We start from the raw sequence: 12488 nt of genomic DNA on the forward strand, positions 1-12488 counted from the left end.
AGTATTAATGAACTAAACTAAGAAAAAAAAAGACATGGGCTGTTATGTAACATCATTTTAAAAAAAAGGAAACCTCAGTGTCGACGACTCCGTTCCTCTCAACCAATATTACAAAGAAATAGAATAAGTTTGGAAAAGTTCAAACTACGTCATATGAAAATGTTGAATAAATGGCCTCCAAGTCTTTTCAAATTTAATAGAGGGAACATAAATAACACTTCTAATTTTTTTCCAAGTTTAAACACAACATAGTTTGGGAGAACCAATGAAATGTGGATTAATCTCTTTCCAGTTCAGCAAAATGGATCTTCTATTCATTAATGTAAGAAATGCAATCATCTGACGAGCTGAAGAGGTTAAATGACTTGATTCTATCATTGGTAACCCAAAAATGGCAGTAATATCTTTCCAATATTTTTTCAACAAAGGACATGATTTTATTTTTTATTGAGAGACGGTGCAGAACAGGCCCTCCCAGCCCTTCGAGCTGCTCCACCTATCATTCCACCAAATTAATCCTAGCATAATCACTGGACAATTTACAGTGACCAATTAGCCTCCCAACTGGCACGTCTTTAGACTGTGGGAGGGAACTGGAGCACCCAGAGGTAATTTCACAAGGTCACAGGGAAAGCAAACTCCTTACAGCCAGCAGTGGGAACTGAACCTGTGTCACCTGTACCGTACTGTCGTGTTGTGGTAATCACTACACTACCTTGCTGTCCTGGAATAAATGGAATGAGCTCCCAGAGGAGATAGCTGGGGCAAGTATTAACAACATTTAAAAGTCACTTGGACAGGTGCATGGATAGGACAGGTTTAGATGGGCTGAATGTGGGCAAGTGGGACTAAATTAGATGGGAATTTTGGTCGGATAGGTCTGAGAGGCCTGTTTCTATGCTGTCTGTCTCTACATACCCTTCCCCATTGTTTAACCCGTCCATATGCCCCGAAGCCTCAATGACCTCTTTGAAACTCTCACTGTCTTCACTGATGTAGCCTCTTGAGCACTGGTAGGTGATGAATGCCCTCATTTGTTAGAAAAGCCTATTAAGAACTTTTACACTGCACAGTATAGATTCTTGCCCAAAGCTTGGCATGTTTGCAGATGTCTCAATCTCCAGGTCAAGGGCATGACCCCTGGCCCAAACAATCGAGCAATAAAATGGATCAGTCCAGCTTGGTGAACATTTGTCTTCAGACAGGGCTTGTGTTTTGGGATAGATTCATAGAATTCAGCAACAGGCCCTTCGGCCCATTGCGGCTGTTCCAATTGACTCCACCTTCCAAGTAGGCCAGACGTTGTTTTAGGCTTGAGCTGGTACCGGGACCGCTTTGGCAGAATGCGTTCACAGGACTGGTGCCCGAAGGTCATGTCCAGTTACTGACAGGAGGGGCTGATCATGTGGTGAGCAGGGGCCTGGCCCAGAGCTGTATTTCTGTGCCTCCTGTCCTATCCTTTGGTCAATTAAAGAGAGAAACCTTGCAGTGTGTGCACAGAGAGATGCCATACAGCATGGGAAGGTGACTGAGTAACTGAATCAGTATTCTTGCGGTATTGGTTTGGAATAATGTCGCTTTAAATGGCACTTCCCCTGAAATCTGTTTCAACTCCTTTTCCGGAAGTGGCAGCGCAATAGCGGAGTTGGCTCACAGCTCTGGTGACCCTGGTTGTTCCTTTCTTTACCTGCTGTCTGTGTGGAGTGTGCACGTTCTTCCTGTGACCATGCAGGCTTCTGTTTCTTCCCATATCCCAGCAATGTGGCTACAGCATGGAAACAAAGCCAGTCAGCCTCACTTGACGAGCTGGTAAGCATGGGCCACCTGAGCTTGTCTCTTCCTGCGTGCCCTCTAATAATTTCCTATCTACCTACCTTAGTGAATATCTTTCAAACGTTTCCTTAAAGTTGTATCCACCTCTTCAGCTTCCTCTGACGGCAGCTTCTTCCACATCCCCACCACCCTCAGTGGAAACAGTCACCCACACAGATCCCCTTTAAATCTTTCTGCTCCCACCTCAACCCCAGGCCCTAGCATTGATAATTAGATTGTTGGCTAAATTGTACTTGGTGTGTAGGTGAGTGGTGGAATCTGGGGTGCGTTCATGGGCAATGGGGGGAGGGGGCTTTACTCACCATAAAGTAGTGAGTATCTGGATTACATTGCTGGAGAGAGTCGTAGCCGGTTGAACGGCCAGATTACTTAGTTCCAGAAAGCTATGGGCAACATCCCAGGAAATGTTCTTAATATGATGGATTCCCACTGCTCAGCGTGGTCATTATGGGCTGAATAGCCTGTTTCTCTATCTCTATGACCTTAATATTACAGGGAAGGGGTGAGATTGTTCTGTGTCAGTATGTGAGAACCTCCTTAGGGGTATGGAAATATCAATCTAAGTTATTTCCAATATTCTTCCCCCCCATGCACCCCTCCCACAAAAAAAAATTAAAGACTAATCTTTCTCCTACTCTTTCCCAGGTGAACTGTGTGGTCATGAGGGGTCTGAATGACGATGAGTTGCTGGACTTCGTGGATCTCACCGCCACCAAGCCTCTGGACGTGCGGTTCATCGAGTACATGCCATTTGATGGTGGGTACTAGGGTGGGGGTGGGTACTAGGGTGGGGCCAGGTTAATGCACTGACCCTTCCCCACCCTGAGGCTGAGACTGGATAGCAGCCTAAAGCTATCGAACTAAGATAGCAGTGCACCATTCAACACTTGGAGCTTGCTAAATTGGCTTCTTATTGTTGCATATACCAAGGTATAGTGAAAAAACTTTGTGCATGCTATTCGTACACATCATTTCATTACACCAGTACATTGAGGTAGTACAAGGGGAAGTGACTTTAGAATGCAGAATAAGATATTACAGAGAAAGTGTAGTTCCACCAGACAATTACGTGCAAAGTGAGAATGAGATGGGGGACTGCTCAATAATCTGGTAACTTGTCCTTGAGCCTGGCAGTACCTGCTTTAAGACTTATGTCACTGCTGTCCCATGGGAGCAGGGACAAGAGTGGATCTCCGGGGTTGGTGGGGTTCGTGATTATTTTGGCTGCTTTTACCAAGGCACCAAGAAGCATAGACGGCTGGCTACCTCGTTTAATAAGATTATGGCTGATCAGCTCCACATACCCACCTCCACCTGTTAACCACTTTCTTGTCAAGAATCTCTGTCCCACTCTGAACAAAAATTGCTGAGACACCCTGTGGAAAGATTTTACCTTGTCTGTGTGTTAATGGGTGAGCCTCTTATTTTTAAAAGGGTTATCCCATAAGATATAGAAGCAGAATTAGGCCATTTTGGCCCATCAAGTCTGCTCCATAATTACATCACAACTGATCCAGTGTTCCCCTCAGCCCCAATCCCCTGCCTTCACCCTTTATCTCTTCATGCCCAGTCAAGAATTTGTCAATCTCTCCCTTAAATATACATAAAGGCTTGGCCTCCACAGCTGCCTGTGGCAAAGAATTCCACAGATTCACCACTCTCTGGCTAAAGGAATGCCTCCCCATCTCCGTTCTAAAAGGACAGCCCTCAATCCTGAGGCTGTGTCCTCTGGTCTTGGACTCTCCCACATAGGTTAAGCATACTCTCCACACCCACTCTATCGAGGCCTTGCACCATTCGATAGGTTTCAATCAGGTCACCCCTCATTCTTCTGAATTCAGAGCCATCAAACGCTCTTCATATGACAAGCCATTCAATCCTGGAATCATTTTTGTGAGCCTCCTTTAAACCTTCTCCAGTTTCAGCACATCCTTTCTAAGACGGGCGCAATCCTGCTCACAGTACTACAAGTGAGGCCTCACCAGTGCTTTATGAAGTTTCAACATTACATCCTTGCTTTTATATTCTAGTCCTCTTGAAATGAATGCTCACATTGCATTTGCCTTCCTCACCACAGACGCAGCCTGCAAATTAACTTGGAATCCTGCACAAGGACTCCCAAGTCAACTTTGCTTCTCAGTTTTTGTATTTTCTGTCCATTTAGAAAGTCAACCTTTTAATTTCTTTTACCAGAGTGCATGACCACCTGCTTCCCGGCACTGTATTCCATCTGCCATTTCTTTGCCCATTCCCCCAATCTGTCTAAATCCTTCTGTACCCTATTTCCTCAAAACTACCTGCCCCTCCACCTATCTTCATATCGCCTGCAAACTTCTCAACAAAGCCATCAAATCCGTCCAAGAAATCATTGACATATAATGCAAAAAGAATCGGCCCCAACACAGACCCCTGTGGAACACCACCAGTACCAGCAGCAAGTCAGAAAAGGTTCCCTTCAGTTCCACTCTTTGCTTCCTGCCAATCTGCCACTGCTTTATCCATGCTAGAATCTTTTCTGCAATTCCATGAGATCGTAGCTTGTTAAGCAGCCTCATGATGTGGAACCTTGTCAAAGGCCTTCTGAAAGTCCAAGTACACAACATCAACTGATTCTCCTTTGTCTATCCTGCTTGTTATTTCAAAGAATTCCGACAGATTTGTCAGGCAAGATTTTCCCTTGAGGAAACCATGCTGACTACAGCTTATATGATCATGTGCCTCCAAGTACCCTGAGACATCATCCTTAATTATCAACTCCAACATCGTCCCAACCACCGAGGTCAGACTAACTGGCCTATAGTTTCCTTTCTTCTGCCTCTCTCCCTTCTTGAAGAGTGGATTGACGTTTGCAATTTCTAGTCTTCCGGAACCATTCCAGAATCTAGTGATCATTATGAGATCATTACTAATGCATCCACGATCTCTTCAGCTACCTCTTTCAGAATTCTGGGGTGTACACCATCTTGTCCAGGTGACTTATTGACCTTTCAGTTTTCCAAGAACCTTCTCCTTAGTTGTGGTAACTTCACACACTTCATGCCCCCTGACACCTGGAGCTTCCACCATACTGCTGGTGTCTTCCTCAGTGAAGACTGATGCACAGTACTTATTCAGTTTGTCCGATATTTCATTGTCCCCCATTACTACCTCTCCATCATGGTTTTCTAGTGGTCCAACACTCACTCTTGGCTTTCTTTACACTTTGTGCATCTGAAGAAATTTTTGGTATCCTCTAATATTATTGGGTAGCTTACTTTTATAGTCCATCTTTAAGACCTTAATGTCTTTTTTAGTTGTTTTTTAAAAACTTTCCGATCCTCTAACTTTCCTTTGTTCTATATACCCTCTCTTTGACTTTTATGTTGGCTCTGACTTCTCTTATTAGCCATGATTGTGTCATCTTTCCTTTAGAATACTTCTTCCTCTTTGGAATGTATATATTCTTTGCCTTCCAAATTGCTTCCAGAAATTCCAGCCATTGCTACTCTGCCATCATCCCTGTCAGTGTTCTTTTCCAATCAACTCTGGCCAACTCCCCTCTCATGCGTCTGTAATTCCCTTTACTCCACTGTAATATTGATACATCTGACATTTATCTTCAATTTATCTAAAATTTCAGGGTGAATTTGATCATATTATGATCACTTTTATCTCTTTAATCAAGTCTGATTCATTGCATAACACCCAGTCCAGAATACTTGATCCTCTAGTGGGCTCAATCTCGAGTGCTTAAAAAGCCATCTTGTAGGCACTTTAGAAATTTCCCCGCCTGTAATCCAGCGCCATCCTGATTTTCCCAATCTACCTGCTTATTGAAGATTGTAACATTGCCCCTTGGCATGAATTTTCCACCAGCCATTGTAATTTGTAGGCCACATCCTTACTACTGTTTGGGGGTCTGTACGTAACTCCCATCAGGGTCTTTTTACCCTTGCAGTTCCTTGGTTCCATCCACAAGAGACTATCCTCTCTGTAGCCACCCTGTTATTTATTTCCCCAACCTCACAATTTTTTGGGGGAGAATTGAGGACTAGAAATTTTCCTCAGAATATTCAAGTTGAAACCAGATGCCAACTACTGTCTTAATTTTCCTGTAATAATGTAGGAGAAACCAAGAGGAGGAATCAATCTTTTATTTCTTGGAATCATTGAAGAGCAATCAGAACTGGATATTTTTTCATGGAATAATTTGGAGAGTGGGAGTTTGATCCAGATTTATTTTTCCTGGAATTGAAGAGAGAACGGAAGTGTGGACTGCATTTGTTTATCCTGGGATTATATGAGTAGGGATCAGGAATGAGAAATGGTTTTCTCCACACCTCAGTTTCCTTGCTCAGGGTGGAGGATGGATATTGAATTGAATTGTCACTCCCACAGCTAAAGTACCAGCTGGAGCAGTCGCCCCAGGGGGAGGCAGAGCACCTCTTTACAACAAATACCAGAGCTTCAGCCACGAAGCCTGTGTGACTGTGATGTTAATTTACACTGCACATCTGCCCACACCAATCCCTCCATTCCCTGCCAGTTCCTGTGTCTATCTGAATGCTGCTTAAACATTGCTATCATATCAGTTTTGACTAATCCCACTGTCGGCACCTACCACTTTGTGTTTTAGAGCAAGAGAAATTTGCTTCACAAATCCCCTTAAAACTTTTGCCTCTCACCTTTAAGCTCTGCCCTCTTGTATTTGATATTATGACCTGGAAAAAAACTTTATTTGCCCTATCTATGCCTCAAAATTTTATAGAATATCTAGTCTCTCCTCAGCCATTGAAGATCTGTAGCTTGCAGGAGTGACAGGTGTTCACCTAGGTTTACAACCTTGTCCTATTACCAGCAAAGTTAAACATTTTCTCTGGTTCTCATGCACCCGAACTTGTCTGAGGTTAATCCCCCTGCCTGTGCTGTAAAACCTTAAAGCCGATTTGTGGAGCAGCTGTTTGACACCCTTGTTCCCAATTCCCACCACTCTTGCTGTGTAAATGATTAAGAACAAGTTATTAAATGTAATGATTCCCTGACCTTTGCCCCTTCTGGCTTCATTGGTTTGTTTGTGCTGAATAAGAGTTATGGGGAGGGAATTCCAGAGCTCTGGGCCCAGGAAATGGAAGCTACCGTCTACAGTAGCAGAGTGCTTGAATTTCAGGAAGTTTGAGAGGCTGGAAGTGAGGGATTGCAAGAGTTTTTGGATCACTATGGGGCTGGAGGGGAGTAATGAACAATTCAGAACCAATTTAAAATCGAGATTGGGGGAATCAGATGAATCAATGAATTTAGGAAGCAGCTAAACAGACTTAAATATGCAAAACATAAAGGACAATGGTCAGGCCACACTTGGAGTATTGTGAGCCATTTTGGGCCCGTTATCTAAGAAAGAATTATCCCGTGAATAGAAAAGTTAATGTATGAGGAGCATTTGGTATCTTGGGCCTGTACTCGCTGAAGTTTAGAAGAATGGGGAGGGGGGGAATCTTATTGAAATGTGTTGAATATTGAAAGGCCTAGGAGTGGACGTGGGGAAAATGTTTCCTTTAGCGGTAGAGTTTAGGACTGGAGGGCACAGCCTCCGAACGGAAGGACATACCTCTAGAACGGAGATGATGAATTTCTTCAGCCAGATGGCCGTGAACCTGTGGAATTCATTGCCACAGATGGCTGTGGAGGCCAAATCATTTGGTGTATCTAAAGTGGAGGTTGACAGGATCTGGATTAAGAAGGCAGAAGGATTGAGTTGAGAGGGATAATAATCGGCTATGATGGGATGCCAGATAAGACTTGATGGGCCAATTGGCCTAATCTGGCTCGTATATCTTATGGTCTACGCGGTCACAGGGGAAATATGCAAACTCCATACCGACAGCACCCAAGGTCAGGATTGAATGGAGTCTCTGGTGCTGAGATGATTGCTCAGTTGCCTACCATTGTGCTGTCTATTAAACCAAAGCTTTGTCTTTGTACATGGTGGATGGAAAAAAAAAATCCCAAAACCTAATTTGAAGGAGTTAGTACAACACGAGCACATCTAGGCAGTCTGCTGTTGGTCAGCATTGTAAAGGCACAGGTGTTATCCCTGCTGAGGCTGGGAGCTTGCTCTGTGGAAGAACTGGCCATTATATTTCCTGCGCTGATACCTTCAAGAAAAGGCACAGTATTGGTTGCTGTGTGCTTTGGAACATCCGACAGGTGAAAGGAGGTGCGTTACTGTAGGTTCACCATCAGCTTGGTTTGGTCGGGGAGAGTGGCTGTCTGTGTGACGGGTCTGTCCATACCCGAGGTCCTGCTGGTCCTCAGCCAGAGACAGTGTGAGGTTTAGCCGGCCAGTACCCCACCCTGGGCAGCTTCAGCTTGTGTCTGCTCTTCCTTCAGGCAACAAATGGAACTTCAGGAAGATGGTGAGCTACCAAGAGATGCTGAGTACCATCAAGCAGAAGTGGCCTGAGCTACAGAAGCTGCCGTTGGGAGACTCTGGAACTGCCAAGGTGAGTCCTTGCCCGTTGCTGCATAAGGATGGTATTGATTGTAGGATTAGTGCAAATGGGTGTTTGACCAGTATGGGCTTGACAGGCTGAAGGGCCTTTTCCACGCTGTATGACCATGTATGCTGGACAAAATGACTCGGAGTTATTCCAAAAACACTACCTGGTTCCTGTCCACCTTTCCAGTTCACCTGTCCAGTCCCAGTCTCCATGCAATGTGAGCGCCTCGTAAAGCTTTCATAGTCCTTGGAAGTCAATGTCACACAGCATGGAAGTAGGCCCTCGGCCCTGTTGGTCCGTAGCAAATAGGGCACTGAATGGTGTGCAAGAGCACCCTCTGATCTGTGCGTCGATGCTTCTTGTCGAACACCATTTGAATAATATGATAAACCTGAAAGGGTCTGAAGATGCTGGAAATCCAAAGTAACTCTCACAAAATGCTGGATGAACTCAGCAAGTCAGGCACCATCTATGGAAATGAATAAATAGTCGACGTTTCGGGCTGAGCCCTTTCTTCTGGGCTGTAAAGGAAGGGAGGAGGTCAAAGGTGATAGTGAAGCCAGGTTGGTAGGAAAGGTAAAGGGTTGGAGAAGAAGGAATCTGATAGGAGAGCAGAGTGGACTATAGGAGAAAGGGAAGGAGAAGGGGACCCAGGGAGAGGTGATTCACAGGTGAGAAGAGGTAAGGGGCCACGGTAGAGAATAGAAGAAGAGGGGAAGGGGAGGAAATGTTTGTTTTTACCCGAAGGAAAAATCTGTATTCATGCCATCAGGTTCAAATTTGAGTAATATAGTATCTTCCTACCAAAATGAATAAGTTCACATCTATCCATGTTAAAGTTTGTTTCCTATGCTTTTGCCCACTCAATCCATTTGTCACCCTGTTTATCTTCTTCACCATCCCACCCTGTTTGCTATCGGTAAGCAATGAAAGAGCACATCATCAAACCATAATTCTGATTAGCACTAACCCTGAAGCCAGGAATAATTTCTGTAATCAAAAAATGAGCTGCTGGAGGAACAGAGCGTATGTGTGGAGGGAACTGGACAGTCTACGTTTCGGGTCAAGACACTTTATCTGGACTGAGAGTAGAGGAGAGAGAGCTAGAATAAAGAGGTGGGGGGGGTGGTGGAGCAAGACCTGGCAAGCGATAGGTGGATTAGAGTGAAGGAGAGATAGGTGGATTGAGGGGGGTGGAGTGAAGAGACAGTGACAGAGGTTGGTAGTGATAGGTGAAGGCAGCAAAGAGCTGCAGGTGATGGGACCCGATAGGAAAAGAAGCTGGAGCATAGAACCAAATAAGGAAACGGGTGGGCGGATGGGAACAGTTGGGTAGAGGGAACTCAGAGGACTATGTGCGTGATGGACAGATGGAGTAGGAGAAGTCGAAAGGGACTAGGTAATACAGTGCAAAGTTATTCCAACGGTTTGTTTTTGCTTGTGTCTCCAGCATCTCTAGAATTAAGATAGCTGAAAGAGCAAGCATGGCTTTCAGTTCCTGTAAGGGCATCAGCAGATGAAAGGAAAAATGTTTGAAATAATATTTTGAGGAAGAATTTTAATTATAAATACTTCTGGCTGGTGGCTATTGCGCAGGACTGAACGAAGTTAGAGAAGGTTGTAAAATTATTCAGCTCCTTGGGTAATAGTGTCATTGTATCCAAGACGTCATCAAGGCAGCATCCATTATTAACAGACCTCATCATCCAGGGCATGCCCTCTTCTCATTGCTACAGTCAGGAAGGGGGTACTGAAGTCTGAAGGCACACGCTCAGCGATTCAGGAACATCTTCTTCCCCTCTGCCTTCCGATTCCTAAATGGACATTGAAGCTTTGGACACTATCTCACCTTTTTTTTTAATATTCTGTTTTGCACTATTTTTAATCTAACTATTTTATATATTTTAATTGCTTTACTTATTTTTCCTTCTATATTGTCGTGCAATGCATGGTACTGTTACTGCTAAGTTAACATGTGACATATGCCAGTGATATTAAAACTGATTATGGATAAAGCAAAGAGCTGGTTTAACGGAGGCATTTGAAGCAGTCGAAAGGAGATTTTCCCAGGATGAGAGGATTGTCCCTTCAAGAGAGGCTAATCAATTTGGGTCTGTATTACATGGAGTTTAGAAGACCCAAATATATAATGGAGATTAAGAAATATTTGAAAGAGCATGGAAATGAGAATTTTGGGGAGATGACACAGAAAAGGAGTTGAGGCCAGTGGAAATTAGCCATGATCATATTCAGTGAGGGGGGAGGCAGGAGTCTTGAGGGCCCAAATGGCCCTACTCTTGTTCCTATTTTCTTAGGCTGCCTTGTCATATGGGTGCTGTTCTGTAAATGAATCTGATTCATGTGTAACGTTCTACAAGGGAGCGATTGCATGTTTGTTTCTGCAGTGGAGAGGCAGAGCTTCCAGTGTCACTGAACATCAAGAAGAGGTGGGCTGATGTGCCCTAATTGGAGGTGGCCATTGACCAGCACTTCTGTGGCACAAATTAAATTTGACAATTACCAGCACATGCCTGAGTGTTGTTGTAGAGTCATATAGTGTGGAAACAGGCTTTTCAGCCCACTATTGACCATTGATTTTCACTAATCACCCTCACATTGCCAACATCACCCCATGCACACGAGGAGCGATTTACGGTGGCCAACTAACATGCTAAACCACGTCTTTGAGAAGAAAACAAGAGCAGACAGAGGGAACTCATTTGGTCAAAGGGAGGACATGCAAATTACACACTGGGGTCGGTCTTGAAGGGATTTAAGGCAACAGCTATGTTACTGTTCCTGTTCCTGCCCATGTGGCTCAAAATGGCAATACACACAAAATGCTGGAGGAACTCAGCAGGTCAGGCAGCATCTGTGGAAAGGAATAAACAGTCAACATTTTGGGCTGAGACCACCAGGACTGGGAAAAATGATGAGAAGTCAGAGTAAGAAGGTGGGGATATGGGAGGGGAAGAGGTGGTAGATGAAACCGGGGGAAGGGGTGCAGTAAAGAGCTGGGAAGTTGGTTGGTGAAAGCGATACAGGGCTGGATGAGGGGGAGTCTGATAGGAGAGGACAGAAGGCCATGGAAGAAGGGCAAGAGGGGAGGAACACCAGAGGAAGGTGATGGGCAGGTAAGGAAAAAGGTGAGCAGGAAAGAGGAATATGGAATTGGGGAGGGGGGGGATGGAATATAAGGTGTTGCTCCTCCTCCCTGAGTGTGGCCGCATAGCGACAGTAGAGGAGGCCGTGGACTGACACATCGGAATAGGCATGGAAAGTGGAATTAAAATGGGTGGTTACCGGGGGACATCCCACTTTTTCTGACAGATAGGAGCATAGGTGGTTGGCAAAGCAGTCTCCCAGTCTACGTTGGATCTCACCGATATACAGGGATTTCCAACATCTGCAGGTTTTCTTGTGGTTGTGCAGGTTAGTATGGTTCATTTGCTGAAGAACTGCAAATGGAGTTGGCCCCTATGCCATTTGCTACAAGCTTGGCAATTAACTGGGCGCTAATGATATTGGTTGAGGATTTATAATATATAACAGGCTTACCCAAACCTCCTGTTCTTCCCCCCGCCTCTCAATTCTACTGTAACATTTACTTCTGTCCTCTTCACCCACCCACTTATAACATTGCTGAGACTTGACGGAATGAGTTGTAGAGAGAGGCTGAGCAGGCTTGGAATTCCATCACTCGAGCAGAGGAGAATGAAGGATGATCTTGGGTGTGTAAAACTGAGGGGCATGCACTTAATTAGATATACCTGTACACCTTGTCAATGCAAATATCTATTCAGCCAATCTGGCAGCAACTCAAAGCATAAAAACATGCAGACAAGGTCAAGAGATCCAGTTGGTGTTCAGAATGGGGAATAAATGTGATCTCCTGGGATTTTCACGCACAACAGTCTCTAGAGACTATGGCAAGTGGTGTGAAAAACAAAAAAACATCCAGCGAGTGGCAGTTCACACCACCCTGTCTGGCACTAACAATCATTCCTAGTCAATGTCACTTTTCTTCCCTATTCTGGTATTTGGTCTGAACAGCAACTGAGCCTCTTGATCATTTCTGCATGCTTTTTTAGTCGAGTTGCTGCTACATGATTGGCTAATTAGATGTTTGCATTAATGTTCACATGTACAGAGGTACCTAATAGGGAGGCTACTTAGCGT

General features: G+C 44.5%; 1 protein-coding gene across 8 annotated transcripts in view; it reads left to right on the top strand.

Annotated features, from left to right (window-relative positions):
• The window catches only part of mocs1 (molybdenum cofactor synthesis 1), a 67824-nt gene that overhangs the window by 44160 nt on the left and 11176 nt on the right, over nucleotides 1-12488 (top strand). For all 8 annotated transcript variants that reach the window (XM_072247429.1, XM_072247419.1, XM_072247390.1 and 5 more), the window contains 2 exons: nucleotides 2479-2590; nucleotides 8200-8312. In XM_072247429.1, coding sequence (XP_072103530.1) covers nucleotides 2479-2590; nucleotides 8200-8312 — 225 coding nt within the window. The remainder of the gene's footprint in view (nucleotides 1-2478; nucleotides 2591-8199; nucleotides 8313-12488) is intronic.

This window comes from Mobula birostris, chromosome 2 (genome assembly GCF_030028105.1).
Source record: "Mobula birostris isolate sMobBir1 chromosome 2, sMobBir1.hap1, whole genome shotgun sequence".
Lineage (NCBI taxonomy): Eukaryota > Metazoa > Chordata > Chondrichthyes > Myliobatiformes > Myliobatidae > Mobula > Mobula birostris.